Source organism: Lissotriton vulgaris, chromosome 4_1 (genome assembly GCF_964263255.1).
Source record: "Lissotriton vulgaris chromosome 4_1, aLisVul1.2, whole genome shotgun sequence".
Taxonomy (NCBI): domain Eukaryota; kingdom Metazoa; phylum Chordata; class Amphibia; order Caudata; family Salamandridae; genus Lissotriton; species Lissotriton vulgaris.
Genome location: NC_141691.1, coordinates 1,118,117,658 through 1,118,137,268, shown reverse-complemented (window position 1 = coordinate 1,118,137,268; position 19,611 = coordinate 1,118,117,658). Strand labels below are relative to the sequence as shown.

General features: G+C 44.1%; 1 protein-coding gene across 1 annotated transcript in view; it reads left to right on the top strand.

Moving 5' to 3' along the window:
* LOC147722959 (dynein axonemal heavy chain 5-like) overlaps positions 1–19,611 on the top strand; it is a 1,378,573-nt gene that overhangs the window by 516,127 nt on the left and 842,835 nt on the right. The window contains exon 47 of the mRNA XM_086965349.1: positions 9,173–9,390. Within this exon, the coding sequence (XP_086821475.1) occupies positions 9,173–9,390 (218 nt within the window). The remainder of the gene's footprint in view (positions 1–9,172; positions 9,391–19,611) is intronic.

Here is a 19,611-nt window from a genome sequence, read left to right as displayed (position 1 = left end):
GAATCACGCTATCGAAAGCCTTCCGAAAGTCAATAAAGCCCAAGTATAGTGATTTACCTTTCGTGGGTAGTGTGGTCTCGATCATATGGGCCTAAGCAGATCAAATTATCTTCAATATGGCAGCCCTTTTGGAAGCCGGTTTGTGTAAAGGGAATTAGATTGCAGATTTCCACCCAAGTTGTTAATTCTGATAGAAGGACACTTGCATATGCCTTCCCATCTACACCAAGGAGGGCTATCATCCGATAATTGTCGGGGTTGGAGAGTGAGCCTTTTTTGTGGACGGGAACGAGTAACGATCCTCACCAGGATACCGGGATAGATCCACCCAGTATTGCTGTCTCAAAAAGAGGAGCCAGCATCAAGGCCCATTTCTCGGCGGAGGCTTTATATACTTGGGTGGGGATATCGTTTGGTCCTGGGGCAACCCCTGAACGCATTTTCTTTATTATAAGCGCTACTTGATTTGTGGTTATCTTAGCAATTGGCATCCTATCATTGTGGGAATTAGTGTGATTAGGGATGGGAAGGCTATTGCTGTTAGTGCCATTCGGTTCTGTATAAAGTACTTTGATGTAAGCCTCCCGGTCGGCAGGAGAGATGTTTGTTGCACTGGGTGGTTTAGCGATTTTTGTAGCCTTGTTTATCCAACTCCAGAATTTTCTTTGGTCCTTAGATTTTATGATCTCGTGGGCAGCTGCCCAGTGGTGTTCTTCCTCCAATCTCTTAAGGATAAACCTTGCCTTCCTAGATTCTTTTCGAGTAGCTGATATTACACCCTCAGAGATTTGTATGCACTTTCATTATTAGTATGATTTAGCTGCAGCTTATTTAATTTACATTTGGTGTTAATTATGAGTTGCTTTTGCTCTGAGAGGGTAGATGAAACCGGGAGGCCTTTGTCGAGACTTTTTGTTGGCTTTGGGGCTAGTTATTCTCTAAAATCGGCCACAATGATTTCCCATGAAGATGCTGTCAAATGACTACTACAATCCGGTTCCCATTTGGTCAAAAGATCGTCCACCTTCGCTTTTATTATTTCCCGGTTGTCCTCAGACCATCTCAATTTTCTTATGATCTCTAGGTTGGATTAGTTTCCAATCAAGGGAATTTTCGGGCAATGGGAATGCCAAAGATCAATTTTGCATGTTAGAATTGCGTGATCACTTTCTAATGATGGAGTTACCAAAAACTATTGTATCAACTGGAAGTGAGTAACTGATATCCATATGTAGTCCAGAGTGGCAATTCGGGAGGAAGGTACATGAGTATATGCCGCTGGATGATCTGAAGCGATTCTTCCATTGAGAATGCGAAGGCCTAGTTGGTTTAAGTGTGTTGCCAATTTTATCCCTTTGCCGTCCTTCCGTTGGAACTGAGATTTTATCTCAGGAATAGCCCACATTTCGTTGACTGAAGAAGGTTGAAAAATTAGGGTGGAGCCGGCCTCCATTAGATTGGTGTTGAAGTCGCCCATTATCAGCCATATATCATTTGGAAAATGAGCATCAAGGTTGTTTATGTCAGGAAGCATTTTTCTCAGTGTAGCCTCTCATCTTATTTTAGAGGGATGCAAGTAGACACAGCCGAGGATAATTTTTTGTTGTCTTAATTTTTCCTTTTTGTAACACTGAATCTCGATGCTGATGAAAATATTATCGCCCTGGCCTTTAAAGAGCGGTGATAGCTTTGCGACCAGAGTATTCTTCACGGCGATCAGCACACCTCCGGAGGCGTGGCCACCTACAACAGATGGAATAGCATGAGATTCAATAACAGTGAAATCCTCCCAGATAGTGTTTTCCAGGGCCCAAGTTTCTTGAAGAGCAAATATGTCCTGGGTCTTCTGGAGGCCCATGGTTAGCCGTTCAGTTTTCTCTTTTGTTAACCCTCGAATATTCCAAGAGCAAATATTAAGGTAGTGTGTTGCATCGTAGTTGGTTTTTTCTTCGTTCAATATTTTCTGTGTTTTACCCTAAGGCCTGAGAAATCCAAGACCAATCTCGAGATTTGTGAGGCATGAGTACACATTTGCGTGGTCCACCCGCTTTTGGTGCTATTATTTGGAGTGGGTTCTCTATCTAGGGCACTGTTTTTGTTCCTGGTCGAGGGCCAGATGATGTTGATGAGGGCTGCTGGATATTCTTGTCCTGTTTTAGTACTAGTTTGTTGTTACAGACCGTTGGGGAGATGCGTATGTTTTCTTTTAGGAAATCTGGGTATTTAGCGTTGGTAAGGAAACTGAACCGAACGCCCCAGTCGCTCCGTTTTTTTTTGTTATTCATTAGGATTGAGGCCTGGTCTTTATTGTAGAAGGTTACCACAGTCGATTTGTTTTTCTGGCCCTGTTCAGGGTCAAGGAAAGCCACACTTTCGATAACAGTTGATTTGACATTTTCTAGTCCGGAGAGCTGCAAGCATAACTTTAAAATGTTTCCTCTATTTAAAATATCCCATTTTCCTTGAGATACGTATTCTGGATACAGTAGTACTTTTTTGTGTTGTTGAGGCAGGGAAGGTAACTCTTGAAAGTTGGATTTTGATTTATTCAGAGGTTGCTATTTGGGGCATGACACTAATGACTCGGTGAGTGACTTTTCGTTAACTGGATACTCTAAGTTGTCTTGATTGTTTGATTTAAGACTCGAGAGGAAAACGTCTGTGAAGAGGTCGCTTCCCCTCCCTAATTATTGAGGGGACTGCGTCATGTGTTCTGATCTTTCCATGGGAGTCCGTGGTTTGTCTGTTAGTTTTTCTTCATACTCGTCCCTCATTTTAGCACGTGTTGATGGCACTTCTGTGAGTATTTCAGTATTTGTTGCTTCCTCCTCTATTTTAGGCAAGTGAATTACGTCATGGTAATTTGTTGCTTTATGCTTTGGGTCCTGATCGGTAGGTTTTTTTAAACCTTGGGTGAGCGGAGAACTTTTGTTGAGCGGTTTGATAGAATTTTCATTGATCTTGGTGGAATTACTGTGAGATTTTTTATTTTTATTGCTCTTTGCAGTTTCTTTTTTTATCATTGAATTCATTAAATTCTGCACTTGGTCTGGCGGGTTATTATGGTCATTGTTGGCCTTAGTTAAAGTCACATCTGATTTTTCCGTAATTTCTTCATCTTGATGTACAGGTTTTACAAATGACGGAATTGAGTTAGTTGTTGGTTCACTCCTATTTGTTACTAGCCACTGTGGTAGTGCATTGCCCTTTTTTTGGCTTTATTTAATTTCTTTAATTTCTTCTTGTTCTTCCTGGGCAAGGGGTTTCCTTCCATCGAGGTTTGTATGGTTGTGTTTGGGGGCCTAGCAAGACTCAATGAATTGGCTAACACTGTTTCAGTGTTAAGTAAAGTAATTTTTTCTTGGGCGTTTGGTGGTAGTGGATTTAGAATAGATACATTGTCAGAGTAATCAACACTTCTCTGTGTGCCTGTACGTGCTCTTGAGCGGCGATGGGGGGCTGTTCTCGTTGGCTACTTGACTTAACATCGTGAGATTGTTGATTCGTTCTCGTACCACTCTTATTACAACTTGAACGCTCGGCACTGTATGAGCATGCTTTTGTTATAGTAGACTTGTTCTGAATTTGAGGGTGTGGGGAAATAGGTGTTTTCTGAGGCCTGGTCTGGGCCTCTTTCCTCTAGTCTTCGATTAAAGTGGACATTATTTCCGGAAGTGATTCCAATTTTTTTAATAACGGATCGCAATTGCAGCCATTATGCTTTTGATTTAAGTTTAGGTTTGTATTTTCGTTTGGATCCAAGCTTGGATTCAAGTTTGGGATTTGATTTTGTTCCACATTGTTTTGAACTCTACGTATCAGAGAGTTTAATTGCTCGAGCTTTGAGTCTATTCCCATTATTGAGTCTGCTTCTGAATGTAGGATGTTAATCTGAACTTCCAGTTTGTCTGCGTCCATATAAGCAGCATTGGCCATTGAGTTCAGGGCTTGATTGGTGACTGAGAGAAGAGCCTCGACCTTGAGCATTGCTGGAATCTCATGCGGGTCCCCTTGCCTAAGTTCTATTGGGGAGTAGGTTTTTTCAGAGAAGTAGAAGTGGGCTGAAAGTGCATTGATATCTGATTTGCTTAGTGTTTGATTCTTTTGAGAATTTTTATTTGCATCTTGATGGAGGCTACGAACTTTGGTTCCAACATTACAGCTGTTAGTATTTGCTGTGGGGCATTAAGAGCACAAACTCTGGTCTCGTGCTGGCTTAGATCATTATTCCCAGAATGGCGGAGGTGCTTTTCAACAGCTGGGAACGAAGTAGATTTTAGCAAGGGGAGATCAAAACTGAGTTTTTGAATATGGTCTTCCGATGGCCCGTTGGATGGTTTTAATTTTTCTTCAGTGAGTGACGACCTTTGTGAGGTCGGAAGCTGAAGAGCTTGAGTTGGAGAATGGGTCGACGAGATCCATATTATAGCTTCTGATGATTTACGTACTGCATTTTGTGAAGGAATTTTGACTTTATTCCTTTGAGGGGTCGTGGCTTCTGACTCGGGCTCAGGTTCATGAGTGGCTCAGTGAGGATTCGACGTGGCAGAAGAGGCTGGCAGAACCAAAGGAAACATAATTTTAGCAATTCGTCTGGTCTAGATTGTGGAAATTGCTGGTTTAAGGGAAGTGAGGGTAATTTTGGGCGAGCAAGAGATGCAGTGGCTGGGTCCTTACCACGAACGGTTATTTCGGGGTAAAGGGAGGCCAAATGAGGAGAGGTTGAAACTGTTGCTAATTGGTTATGAGGACTTGTATTCTTGTTAAGTGTGAAATGAGGGGCACTTTTATTCAATTGATTGATCCGAGAGAAATGGTCCCTGATATCGCTGGCACCACTATTTTTCCCTTTGATTGGCTGTAAAGGGAGGTTTGTTTGCATTTTTTCCCCCTTTCGCGCTTCTATTGACTCCTCAAGGCGAGCCCCAACTGCTCCAACAAGTCGCGGGCGCGGGGATATCTGACACCCACGGCTTCCCACTTGAGGGTACAGCAGCTTAGTCTTCTGTCGTTTGGCGGTCTTGTGGGGGCGATGAGTGCTTTGTAGTTTGGGTGCAGCTCCTTGTTCGCATCGTTATGAGAAAAGGGCTTTTCCTTCACTTTCTTACTTGGTTTTTTTCTCCTGTACTTTATTAGTCTTTACTGTCCTTTGTCGCTTTGTCGGTCTTTATTTCTCTTTGTTTCAAAGTTGGGCTTAAAGACACTTCCTCGCTGTGTTTTGTTTTGGATTTTTTGTTGGCGGGTGGCGCTCTGTAATTCTACTCTGAAGGAGGCCGTTGCGGCTCCCGCTTACCCCCTCTAGCCACGCACCGGCACCACATCCCACGTTCCTCGCCTTTCCGGTTTCAGCTTACGCTCTATGTCAAGATTAGATGTCAGTGGCAACCAGCAGCCATCAACGGAGGTAGGGGGGCAGGTGGGAGGACGGCGAGCAGCGAGGAAAGGGTGACCCCCTCCTTCCCCTGCTAAACCTCGCTAGGGCACATCTGCGCCCCACCTTCTGACTTCCTCCTTCAGATCTGGCAAAGCACTAAATGGTGAAATGCAGGGTCTCAGAAGCACGATTTTTCCTACCACCCAGTTTGTGTTTATGCAGCTCTTTAAAATTGCTTGACCTGTGGGGGGGCAGTTCGTGACCTGTAGCCCACCCAGCAGCTGACAGAAAGAGCAGAGAGGGGGCTATGGGTGGAGCCCACGGAAACAGCTGGTCGTGAGCGGAGCACTAGGGGGGCCACATGCAAAATCAGACCTTGTCGGACCTGCCAAGGTCAACCCCCCAGGTTCTTACTTCGCGGCCACCTCTATCGGCAGCCGCGTTTGCGTCTTTCGCCTTGTCTCGTCCCTCGGAAGCAGCCTCACCTCGTTTGTAAGTGCTGGTCCTGCTGTCGGTGCTGAGAGAGATCTTCCGCCTGAAAGTGCGGGTAAAAAAAAACCTGCGCTGCCACAGGGTTGCCGAGAGCCCTCTGCCCGCTGCCATTCACTCTGTTTCAGGCTTCGAATTTGGCTTTGACTGCACCGGCTTTCGGAGCCTCTGCCATGCTCCTTATCGCACTCGCTCCTCGCTCCTCCTCTTCCGCTGAACAGTGTATAGCAGTGAGTCAGACATAGTAAGGATTTAAAGAGAAAGGTGTGAGATTTGTTGTTTAATTAGAAGGAAATCCACTTGAGAGTAATGTCAGCTATGCCAACTTCTTACATTCGAAGATGAAATATGCCATGGTGGACTATGTAAAAACGTGCTGAAAGATCAAGCATTAGTAATGCAGCTACATCATTTTGGTCAATAATGTTTTTTAGATCATACCAAGTTACGTTTAGGACAGATTCGGTCTATGGATTATGTCAGTGGTATTGCCATATATGAAGTTCTCAATTTTGTCAGCTTTAGATGTTAATGTCAATGACCGATAGATGTCACTGGAATAGTACTGTAAAGTGAGGATGGGATTGCAGCCTTTTAAGGAGATGCATTTGCATTCTTTAGAGAGAGCTTTTATTTATTTATTTATTTTTATTTATTTAAAGAGTTTTATATGGCACTGGCTAGACCTGAAGGTATCAGAGCGCTTTACAAGAGAATCAACAATGTAACAGAAAAAGATCAACAATTACACAATACATCTGACATGTAACTGCTGAGCAGAAATGCCCTAAATGACTGTAGCTTTGTGCTAGAAGCTGAAAAGAAGCACTTACATTTTCAACTCATGCGCGCATAAGGAAAGTTCAAAAGGGGAGTGCCACTTTTGGTCCAGTATGCAGTTGATGTCCAGTATTGCCTAAATATTTTGAAGTTTAGTAATAACAAGTTTCAGAAATTCCATGGTCTCAATCATGTTTAAAATTAAACTGATGCATTTTTATCAAATTGCTTTTAGTTCACTGTGTGTTCTGACTCACTTGCATTAGTTTAAAAATAGCACATAACCACTGAGATCTTTTGTCTGCATAATGAAAGGCTATGGGAAGTGTGGTTATCACATACACTAACCTGTGACTTTAACTTGATTATTTACTTATGTCAAGCAGCTCAAACACGATTCTCTATGTAAACTGACATCTCTTTTTTTTGTCCCAGGTACCAGTTGAAAGATTTAACCTAAAATTTAAGTAGAATATAATATATCTGCATTGTCATGAGAATCTCTTTACTAATCACGATGGTTTGAATGTACCTCTTTTCTGGGATTTTAAAACCATTCGCCTCCATACTGACCAGCCATGCACAGGTACATACGTATAACACTATGGTTGGAGAGGGATAGGACTAAAACCTTCATACATTTTAAAACTAAATCTGTATTGAGGCTCAGTGTGCCCCAGTTTCGTTGTAGCCCAAAAAGAGTATGGGGTTTATTTAGAGTTTGGTGGATAGGGTGCTCTGTGGGGCAGGACTGGGAACCACAATCAGCCCTGGCAAAGTGTTCGCGGGGGTTGGGGGTGCCGCCGAGCTCTTTGCCAGGGCCGGTTTTCGTCCAATTTTGTTACAGGGCTGTTTTTGCAGCTATGCTGTAAAAACGGCACTGTAACAAAAACGGCAGCCCCCACGTGTGCGGCGGACCGGGGGATGGCCCTGATGCTCTGACACAAACATGGCAGAGTACCTTGTCTGCCAAACCGATCATTGCATACTTTAATTAGAGTTGGGTAAATCATTATGCTTCAGCTTGCAAAGCCTCCGCTAGCTCAGCAGGCAGTAACCTTAGACTAACGGGGAGGGTATGGCCTAACAGCTATAGCGGTTGACCTCAAAGCTGGAGAACCAGGTTCGAGTCTCGCCAGGGACACTCAACAACCCCACTGCTATTCAACAAGCTTAACAAATATTTGAGTACATATAACAAGTTTCCTTTTATTGTTGAAATACGGTATGGGGATAACACATACAACCAACCCCTTCACCTTTCACTTGACACATTACATTTAGGCAGTATATCCTTTATGTATAAGGGAAAGTCTTTGGCCATGAACATCCAACGTTATCATGTAGCACACAGGCTTCCATGCTAAACTAAGCAAACACAAGGAGATGATGGACGGAGCGCTGAAATCTTTCAGACACTCACCCCCAGTCACAGATCTGGCGAGCAGGGTCAAGACTGATTTGAATATGGCAGGGTCTGGACTGGGCTGGCGAAGTGAGCTAAAGAACGATGATGGATACAAACCAGATCTGTGACTGGGGTGAGTGTCTGAAAAGTTTCAGTGCTTCGTCCATCATCTTCTTGTGTTTGATCAGTTTGCCCTAAGTTGGCAGGGTAGGTCCAGACGTGGGTCCCTTGCTCACTTTGCCACTGGATTCAAGCTAGCCTGGCTGATGAGGGGTGTTACCCCAAAACCGGTCCCAGGATGCCTGTTACCGGGTCAGGGAAGACCTGCTTGGCAGTTCGGGCTGGACTGTTCCCATGAGGCGCAGGGTCAAGACTGGTTTGCATATGGCTAGGTCTGACCTGGGGTGGCAAAGTGAGCTAAAGAACGATGATGGATTCAACCCATATCTGTGAATGATGATGAGTGTCTGAAAAGTTTCAGCGCGCTGTCCATCATCTTCTTGTGTTTGCTTCTATGCTAAACTAGCCTTGCAATGCTAATCCAAGTCACCACGTTTTATAATACCCGGGTTTTGAGGTGTTATATTCAAAGGATCTCATCTAAACAAAAACAAGACTGTATATCCCAAAATACGCTACTGTGTCAAGTGAAAGTCAAGGACTAGTAGTGTAATGTCATTGTGACATGGAGACAGATGCTAAAAAACCAGGGAAAACCCAGGGAAATGCAACTTTTACGTTTTGAGCATTTTCGGTGAACTGTTTTTGTTGTGAGGGGAAGCTGTTTAGCTTTGGTCCTTGCAAAAAGTACAAAATCTATGTGCATTTTAGATTATTTTTTTTTTTTTAGATGGGTTAGTACATTTTGCCGCACAGATTAAATCTACACAAAAAGACAAGTAGCCAGAAAGTGCATTCAGTGAATGCGATTCTTACCCATCTCGTATGCAGAAGGGCCCTTAAGATCCCGATCTGAGAGAGCCTGAAACTGTCTTTTTTTTAATTCAATAATAACAGGTCTACCATGATCATTTGTAGCAAATGAAAATTTAAGATTTTCCAATCGCCAAACTCTTTTACTTTGAAATCCAGTTCTAATTAACGTGTACGTTGTTTTTAAGGTATGATGACCCTCGGCCCCAGTGGCGCAGGGAAAACAAAGTGCATTAACATCCTGATGAAAGCGATGACGGACTGTGGAGCACCACACAGGGAGATGCGGATGAACCCCAAGGCCATCACAGCCTCTCAGATGTTTGGCACGCTGGACGTGGCCACCAACGACTGGACCGATGGCATCTTCTCCACTTTGTGGAGAAAAACTTTGAAAGCAAAGAAGGTAACTTTCAGAAATATGAAACATATCTTGTGATATTTATAATCGGAGATGCCCGGAAAACATAACATTGCACGGTGGCGGCATGTTGTTCTGCAACTGTTCCATACACCTGGAAGTGAATGTCATGTATCAGCCGCGTGAAACACCAGATTTCGAAGTCTTTACATGTCTATAAGAGTGTTGTTTAATTAGTATTTTCATTTTAGCGATGATCTTGCATCAGGATTAACAAAAATTGCGAACCAAGGGGCATATTCACAAGGGCTTTATCTCCGCTTTTTTTGCTTTAAAAGCCAAAAAAGCATACCCCTGATGGTCTACCTTGTAAAATATCGCTAATGTGCACATCGCGATATTTACAAGGCAGCCCACAGGATTTTAGCACACGTTAGATTTTGGCGAAAACTGAGGTTTTTGCCAAAAACTAATGTCTGCTAAAATCCTGATTTACCTATGCTTAACAAAGGGGGTGGATTATGCTGATACGGCCACAGAGTCGTATCAGCAAGGTTATCGCCGTTTTGAAGGGAACATCGCTGGAAAACAAGTGATGTTCCCTGCAAAACTGTGATTTCCCCTCTATCGCTGGATTTCCTATCGCCGTTGTGAAAAGCGTTGTTGATACAGCGCTATCACGCCGATGAAATCCAGCGATAGGATAAACATCGCTAAACGCACTTAGCGATGTTTATCTCTAATCATTGTTGATATGCCCCTACCACTTTAAAGTTTACTGTTATTCCTGGACTCTGGGCAGTAAAGAACGAGGTGACATGCCTTTCTCATCTGGTCAAAGTTTAAGGCAAACATTTTGAAAAGATGCAACATTTTTTTTTACGAGACAGCAGGCACAACCAACCTTTTAACTGAAACTGAAAGCATCTTTTTGTGTGTATACCCTCATGTGAATTGCGTGTCCTTTGCTATGCCTCAGTCACTGACACACTGTCATTTGGCACAAACAGATGAAACTCCTGTGAGAGTTTCAATCTTTTCCACAACCACATCATTGCACCCTCTTATATTTTGTGTGTGTGTCAATTGGACAGTAGTAATTTCTTATAAATTATGGTTATACCAAAGTAGCACTTTATAAAATTGACCACATAAAAGGTATATGTCCCCATCGATCTAAGCGAATGCCTATGCCTGAATGCCATGCATAGTTATAAGTCGGCATACCATGTTACCAAAGAGTCATAAGTCAATGATCTCCGCCTTCCTATTTCAAGCATTCAGTGCTTACGCCTTCAGTGTGTCAATCTCTTTCTTATTATACTTACAACCCATGCTCTCTGTGTACTGCCCCTCATTCTCACTATGCTCAATGCTTTCAACACTGGTGTTGTCTGTTTATGACTTCAAAAAGTTTGGCTATATGTTATGGTGAGATATTGGCTGCTTTTTCTTTCACCGTGGTCCTTTCTTACCCCAGACCCTGTAACAAGTCACAAATCCATTGATCAGATGGATGCCTCTTATTCCTAGTCCAATTTTGAACAATCCGTATTTTATGCAATGTGATGACTTTTGCGGTTTCTGACAATCTAAGTTTCAAATGTATACAATTGTCAGTACAGCTCCACAGAAAAATACACATACATATCAATATTGCAGTTAAAACTAAAATGTGTTACAATTCAGAACAGATAAAATAAAATAAAAACAATCTGTCACAAATGTCATAACTAATTTAAATAAAAAAATCTGTCACAAATGTCGATCGAATCAGGTAAAAACAATAATTCCGGAGTATCTGTTGGTAATGTGCCAATCGACCAATCAGTTAAAACTTTATTTGATTGTAGACCGGTTCATGATCGACGTTTGGGATTAAAAATCGAAAGAGCAGTCTAGTCTTATGGAAGGAACTTGCTCATCAGAAAGCTCTTCGCTTCCCTCTTGAATGTTGCTATGTTTGGAATTTTTCTAATGTTTGGAGGGAGTAAATTCCAGATTCTGGGGGCTGCTCCGGAGAACGCTCTGTCATAGGTTTTCTTCTTCCGAAAGATGGGTGGTTTTAGCAGCAGTTCTCTGGCACTCCTAGCTGGTCTGTTTCCCCCTGAAAGCTCTATTTTCTGAGCTAGGTACCTTGGAGTTTTGTAGTGGAGGGCTTTGTGTGTAGTATATGCCAGTTTGAATTGAATTCTGGCTTCCTAAGGTAACCAGTTTAATGCTTTCAGGTGAGGGGAGATATGGTCATGTTTTCCGGATCCAGTAATGAGTCCTGCTGCCGCATTTAGACATGCTTTTAGTGGAGCTGTGGAAATTTTTGACAGACCTGCTAGAGTCTTAAATCCCTATTCAATCCTTGAAATAACTAAGGACTGGACTGCTAGTTTGAGGTCCGCTGTAGTGATGAGTGGTTTAATTTTTCTAATATAGTTCAGGTGAAACCGGGCACTTTTTGTCATTTATTTGATGTGAGCTTTCATGTCTAGGTTCTTATCAAGCGTGATTCCCAGTGATTTTGCGAATTCAACTAGTGTAGGGGTGCAGTTCAGTGTTGTGATCTTTTTGGTACACTCTTTCACTTCTGTGGGTTTCTTCGGTGGTGATATTAATAGGAATTCTGTTTTTTGTGCATTTAGTTTCAGATGATTACTGGTTAGCCAATGTAATGACATTTTTAAGGCCTCATTCATTTTCTTTATGTCGTCCAGTTATGTTATCGTGTAAATCTGAGTGTCATCAGCGTGCATGTGATAAGATATGCATGCGTCTCGTAGAATTTCTGTGAGGGGTTCGACATATAGGTTGAATAGTGATTGGGGATAGTGTTGAACCATGAGGGACTCCAATTGAATTTGGGCATGATGGGGAAAGCGACTGGTTGACTAAGAATCTTTGAGTTCTGTTCTCGAGGAATGATTCAAACAATTTCAGAACAATTCCAGACAGTCCCATCCTGTCTTGGAGCCTGGCTAGCAATTTTTCATGGTTTACGGTGCCAAAGGCAGATGACAGGTCAAGAAGTAGGCATGTTTGATTGTGGTCTAGGGCCTGCAGCGCATCATCCACTATGTGTAGGATTGCTGATTCCGTACTGTGGCCCGGTCTGAATCTGTATTGGCGGTCGTCCAGCAGCTTGAAATTGGCAATGTGGTTGCTCAGTTGATTTTGTACACATTTCTCGATAGTTTCTTAGATAGTTTTGCTCCTTTAAGGTTATAGGAAAATTATGGGCTGCAAAATTCTTTTCAGTGAAGATATAATCTTTAAAGTATTTTCTATGATATGCTGCTTTCTTGATTATTATTCACTGTTTGGTGCAGAAGCTGTAACGGTCTCCTTCATCCCCTTTCAGCTCTCTTGATGACAGTTTTTAAGCTGTTCATTTGTGTTGGTTTAATTGAAACCTGATATACATGTCTTGCATTTTGCTTTACCCAGAAAAAGAGCTCAAGCTCAAGAGTTGATACCTTCATGGTATGTTCATGCTCTATGTGGAGTATCTGTGGTGAGCATTTCTAATTATATATGTGCTTAGTTGGAATTTCTCAGCTTGTGTACTACTAGACCCTCATTTGGGGAGACAGAGTTCTACCCTCAGTGTTGTGTTATTTCTCTAACATACAAATCATACATCTGTGAAGTTGGTGCCCCTTATTAGGTACTTGTGATATTTGTACCTCCATGATTGTCTCAGTATGTGGGTTGTACCGTTTGATAAGAGTGTTTAAGATCAATGAGCCTCTTATTAATCTTGGTTAATATGATGAACTGTCTCTTGTACTTTTATATGGCATTAGTGTGACCTTTTTCTTCTTTTATGGGCGTCTGTCAATAGACTGATGTGACGTTGATGGTATGTACAGCACTGAGGGTGTATATCCCAAGATTACTTCTAGCATTTTCACAGAAAGCAGCTGGTACCCTACATTATTGGTTTATGTGGCTTCTGCTTTTCCCCCGGTACTTGCTGCACTTTTAGGTGAAAGGTGTTGTTACTTATGATTGTTGGCAACAGTTCTTTTCTTTTGTTAGTGTCAGAACATTGTTAACCAAGAGCTTATCATCCTGAGAGCCTTAAGAAACTACGAGGCTTATTTAGAAACCCCTTGCACCACTTTTGAGTGACTTTCCCCATGTTAAATATGACGCAAAAGAGGCGCAAGGGGCTTGTAAATAAGCCCCTACGTGTTGTGCTCTTCAGGTTCTATTTTATAGCCATTGATGTTTGATTGGTTCTTCTACCCCTTGGAGTTGACATGTCGATGTGTATGTGTTCCTTGAGCATGATTGTTTGGTTTTTCTGGGATTATGTCATGCTATTAAAGGACTCTAGGGAGACGTTGTCTTTTGGTCAATTCTATTCCTTCTATTGTGAAGGGTACTTAATATTCTTGGCTCTTTTGGGGTTGCTATAATGCTTAGCATTATTACTAAAGATTTTCTTCTTTTCTGTAGTACAGCTCCCTCTAATAATGTACCCTTCCATCTCTATGAATGTGTTCATGTATGTTGGTTCTTGAGGGGAATAGGTGTTTGCCTCATAGCTTCTACTTTTTCTAGACGTCTTTTATTACTATCTTACAGGATCGTTGCTCTTCTAGGGGACAACTCTTTTCTTCATTTACCTGACTCTAGTTGCTTGTAGTTGGGTTCGCACTTTTCGAAGTGTGGTCCCTAGATAACATATTCAAATTGATGTTTATTTTATAGATCGGCCAAATTCTTTTACTATTGAATCCTTTAAAATTTCCAATTTCAGTATGGGGGACTTTTTCTAGATCATCTGTAGACGGGTCTCTTTTCACACAGTAAGGTTATGTGCTAACCTTGGTTTTCGTTAGGTTATCGAGATTTTTCTTTTTCATAAAATATCTTATTCAACTTTCTACTACTGTTACTTAATGGTGGTGTCTCAGGCAACTTGCATTACCCTGACAGGCTTGGTGGCTGTTGATCTCCAGAGTGGTAAGATCCCACTATACTCCTATACTGTTATGTCAGCATTGTCTACTGATTATTTGGTTTTATTTTTATATCTATACGTATGAATTTTCTTTTGTGCATACATAGGCGTTTATTTATTTTACTCTTATGTCAATATATACATTTGGGATATCCTAGAGGTATCAGTATCATTTCTAATTATTTTCCCTGAGAGAAGACTGCTTCTATGCCAATAGTGGCTATTTTTGTCCTCAACTTCTCTTTAATGTTATGTTTTCTCCACAGGAGATGGACCTTTTCCTCTGTTTTTAAAAAGTCAGTTCTGGATAGGACAGGACTTTATAAAGCATAGAGGTAATGCTCAGTGGCATGGCAAAATTCTTTGTGTTCCACAAGTATTGAGCATGCGGTTGGGTCTCGATATAAAACCAAATAGGTTTATATTTATAGGGTCATTTGTCAAAATTGCACAATTGTCAGGGGTAATGTTATCCCTATGAGTTTAGCTTTTAAATTACTTTTGTTACTTTGGTCCTGTCCCAGTTATTGAGGGGGTGAGAATGCATGGGTTTGGGTCCCATTAAGGGTGCAAATATGTTTATTTTAATGCTGTTGGTTGGCTTCTGATGCAGATTTGTCACACTAACATGGATAATCTGAAAGAGACACGTTAGTGATAGATTCCTTACCTTAGAATATCCCCAGGCATCAGAGTAGATCCGGAAAGTTTTGCTAGCAGTACCCCTTCGCGTCAGTAGGTGACGTCCTGTGGCTCTGCGTCCTTTGCTGGCGTCATAGGTGCCGAGATGACATCACAGAGACCACTTAGGTGCCACCCATGCGCGCTGACGTCAGTTCTTTCTTTTTCTGCGCCAGCAAGCGCAGACTTGGATAGAGCACATACCTTAGTCACTTTTTGACTACTCTTTTGAGACTGGTTTTAAGACCTGTGGGGCCTGCCGTCGCAATATGTCGGTGGCGGACCCCCATGATGTTTGCCTCTACTGCCTAGCGAGCGACCACGACTCCCCAGACTGTCGGGCTATGGCCCCGTTGGCCTTGAGGGAGCGGCGCAGGAAACTGCTGGAAGCCCAGCACTCGTCCCGACGCTGCTCCGGTTCCAGGGACTGCTCGCTGGGCCACAGTCATCGCTCCTAGGGTTCCAAGTCTTCACCCTTGGATTCCGGTAAGCGACGACATAAAAAGAAGTGTAAAAAGCGTGTTTGCTCTCTGACATCCCCCTGTCAGACCTCAGATGCGGACGAGGGGGATAGGGGTTCTGCCCTGTAGGAGAGTAGGGTCTGCTATCCTATGGTCACCCCAATTTTTGCTTTTTGCTTCACTGGTTTTCGACTTACTGAGGCTGTGGGCCTGCTCATCAGACCCCCAGCCTGCTGTTCTCTCTCTAAATTCACATACATGTACTATAGGTACATAACCCAATTGGAAATGGACTCCTTGTCAGCCCCTGTACCATGCACTATAGGTGCTCAGGGCATAGGTGCCACCAAGGCCTACCAGGGGCTGCAGCATAGCTTTTGCCACCCCTGGCTGGTTCTTAAATTGACACAACAGGCTGATCACTCAGCTGGGGCAAGTTGGTGTAATCACCCCTTGCTTAGATATAGTATACCTATATCTAAACCTATATCTGGACACATATAAACCTGTGAGCCACTCCTATGGAAGGCCTTATCAATCCTGGAGGCAGAGTGCGTGGTTTAATGTGAGATGGTGCTCTAGCATGAGCTGACCCTGTCTGCAGCTGTCGGGAACAACTCCCTAAGCTGATCCGGGATAATGCCATACCATATACTATTAAGTGCATTATAATCCTCGCGGTTATATAGCAACTTTGGTTTGGATTTATCAAAACATGTTGTGTAAGGTGTCATACGATTTGGAATACTATCCCCTCGACAGTCCTGTCGACGGGGATAGCATTCCACCCTTCTAGAGGGAGAAGACATGTTACTTTACTGAAACGCGGTTGATTTTTAAAAGAGCCTCAGATCCACAAAATGGATGCTTCTGCCACAGACACGAGTCTGATCTCCTGCTGCTGACCGAAACTCAGCAGAGGAGGCCTGGACAAAGGCTTTCCTGTCGCAGGGAGGTGTTACACCACTCCAGACAGGAGATAGTGGATTGTAGCAGGGAGGTTTGAAAGAAACCAGACACTGCCTGGGGAGCACAAGGCTTCCCCTTGCATAATCCGGCCAAACCGGTTCTGGGGCACACCATCCCCAGTCCCAGCGCGGCCTTTATCAAAGGGAAAGGGGTGTATCCACCCCCTTCCTGGGTCCCACCCATAGGAGGTGACCTTGCAGGTAATCCAGCCCCCTAGATTGGTCGAGTGATAGACTGGACCGATGGCATCTTCTCCACTTTGTGGAGAAAAACTTTGAAAGCAAAGAAGGTAACTTTCAGAAATATGAAACATATCTTGTGATATTTATAATCGGAGATGCCCGGAAAACATAACATTGCACGGTGGCGGCATGTTGTTCTGCAACTGTTCCATACACCTGGAAGTGAATGTCATGTATCAGCCGCGTGAAACACCAGATTTCGAAGTCTTTACATGTCTATAAGAGTGTTGTTTAATTAGTATTTTCATTTTAGCGATGATCTTGCATCAGGATTAACAAAAATTGCGAACCAAGGGGCATATTCACAAGGGCTTTATCTCCGCTTTTTTTGCTTTAAAAGTCAAGTCAAGTCAAGTCATAAAATTTGTATAGCGCACTACATACCCAGAGGGTTTCAAGGCGCTTAGGAAGGGGAGGAGGATTATTTGTCAAATATCCACGTTTTAAGCTGCTTTCTGAATGCTAGGTGGTTCTGGGTGAGGCGAAGGTAAGCGGGGAGTGAGTTCCATGTTTTAGCAGCCAGGTATGAAAAGGATCTGCCTCCCATGGTGGTCTTGTTGATGCGAGGTACAGTGGCGAGGGCTTGGTTGGAAGAACGTAGTTGGCGGGAGGGGGTGTAGAAGGACAGTCGAGAGTTGAGGCAATCTGGTCCGATGTCGTAGAGTGATTTGTGTGCGTGGGTGAGCAGTCGGAAAGTGATCCTCTTATTGACGGGTAGCCAGTGGAGGTCTTTAAGGTGACCAGAGATGTGTTCGTTGCGTGGGATGTCTAATATGAGCCTGGCTGAGGCGTTTTGGATTTGTTGGAGTTTCTTCTGGAGTTTAGCGGTGGTACCTGCGTAGAGGGTGTTTCCGTAGTCCAGTCGGCTCGTGACCAGAGCGTGGGTGACTGTTTTCCTTGTTTCGGAGGGGATCCAGCGAAATGTTTTTCTGAGCATGCGAAGAATGTTGAAGCAGGAAGAGGATATGGCGCTGACTTGTTTGTTCATTGAGAGTGAAGAATCCAGGATGACGCCAAGGTTCCGTGCGTTGTCTGTCGGGATGGGTGCTTTTCCGAGGGCTTCCGGCCACCAGGAGTCGTCCCAAGCGGAGGGGGATGTGCCTAGGATGAGGACTTCTGTTTTGTCTGAGTTCAGTTTCAGACGGCTTTGTTTCATCCATTCGGCAACTTCTTTCATTCCTTCGTGTAGGTTAGTTTTGGCGGTGCTGGGGTCATTGGTGAGAGAAAGGATCAGTTGAGTGTCGTCCGCGTAAGAGATGATGTTGAGGTTGTGTTGGCGTGCGATGGCCGCGAGGGGGCTCATGTATACGTTGAAGAGGGTGGGACTGAGTGAGGATCCTTGAGGTACGCCGCAGATGACTTCAGAGGCCTCGGACTTGAATGGAGGAAGGCGGACTCTCTGGGTTCTTCCGGTGAGGAACGAGGTGATCCATTCAAGTGCTTTTCCTTGGATTCCTATGTTATTGAGGCGTTGTAGAAGGGTGCTGTGGCAGACTGTATCGAATGCTGCAGAGAGGTCGAGGAGGATGAGGGCGACTGTGTCTCCATTGTCCAGTAGAGTTCGAATGTCGTCTGTTGCTGCGATGAGGGCGGTCTCAGTGCTGTGTTTTGCTCGGAAGCCAGATTGTGAGGGGTCGAGGGATTTGTTGGCTTCGAGGAAGGCGGCGAGCTGGTTGTTGACGGCTTTCTCGATGACTTTGGCCGGGAATGGAAGAAGCGAGATGGGGCGGTAATTTTTGAGTTCGGTGGGGTCCGCTGTTGGTTTTTTCAGAAGGGCGGTGAGTTCAGCGTGTTTCCAGTCTTCTGGGAAGGTAGCGGAGTTGAAGGAGCAGTTGATGACGTCTCGGAGGTGCGGTGCTATGACGGAGTCTGCTTTGTTGAAGATGTGGTGAGGGCATGGGTCTGTGGGGGATCCTGAGTGGATGGAATTCATCAGGCGGATGGTGTCCTCAGTGGAGATAGGGTTCCAGGCGTTAAGGGTGTTCACGGGGGGAAGATGGTCAGCAGATGGTAGGGTGGGATGGTTTCCGGGTTGGTTGTCAAAGCTGTTGTGGATGTCTGCAATCTTGTTGCGGAAAAAAGAGGCTAGGGAGTCGCAGAGGGTTTGAGAGGGGGTGATGTCGTTGGAGTTGGCCGAGGGATTGGAAAATTCCTTGACGATGTTGAAAAGTTCCTTGCTGTTGTGGGCGTTGTTGTCAAGTCGATCCTTGAATGCTGTTTTCTTGGCTTTTCGGATCAGTTGGTGGTGAGTGCGGGTGGCGCTTTTGAAGGCGTCCTTGGTGCTGGTGGTTGGGTCTTTTTTCCAGGCCTTTTCAAGGGAGCGGCAGAGTTTCTTGGACTTCTTGAGATCATCGTTGAACCATGAGGCTTTCTTGCTGCCAGGTTTGCTTTGACGTTTTTTCAGTGGAGCTAAGGTGTCGGCGGTGTTGGATAACCATAGGGTGAGGTTGGCGGCGGCTTCGTTGGCGTTAGAAGAGAGGGCTGGGGAGTTTCGAAGGAGCGATGCGGAGATTTGGTCCGTGGTGATTTTGTTCCAGTTTCTTTGCAGGGTAGGTTGGGAGTGGTTGATGGGTTTCGGCTTGCTGTAGGTGAAGTGAACGCAGCTGTGGTCGGTCCATAGGAGATCCGTAGTGTGGCTGAAGGAGACATGATTGCTGGATGTGAAGATGGGGTCGAGTGTGTGACCTGCGATGTGGGTGGGGGAAGTGACTAGTTGTTTAAGTCCGAGGTTGGCGAGGTTGTCCACGAGGGTGGCGGTGTTGTGGTCGTTTATCTTTTCAAGGTGAAAGTTGAGGTCTCCCAGAAGAATATAGTCTTTGGAGGGGAGCGCGTGTGGAGAGATGAAGTCCGTGATGTCTTCACTGAATTTTGCGCGGGGTCCTGGTGGTCTGTAGAGGAGAGTGCCTCTGAGTGTTGTTTTGGGGTCGATGTGGATCTGGAAGTGAAGGTG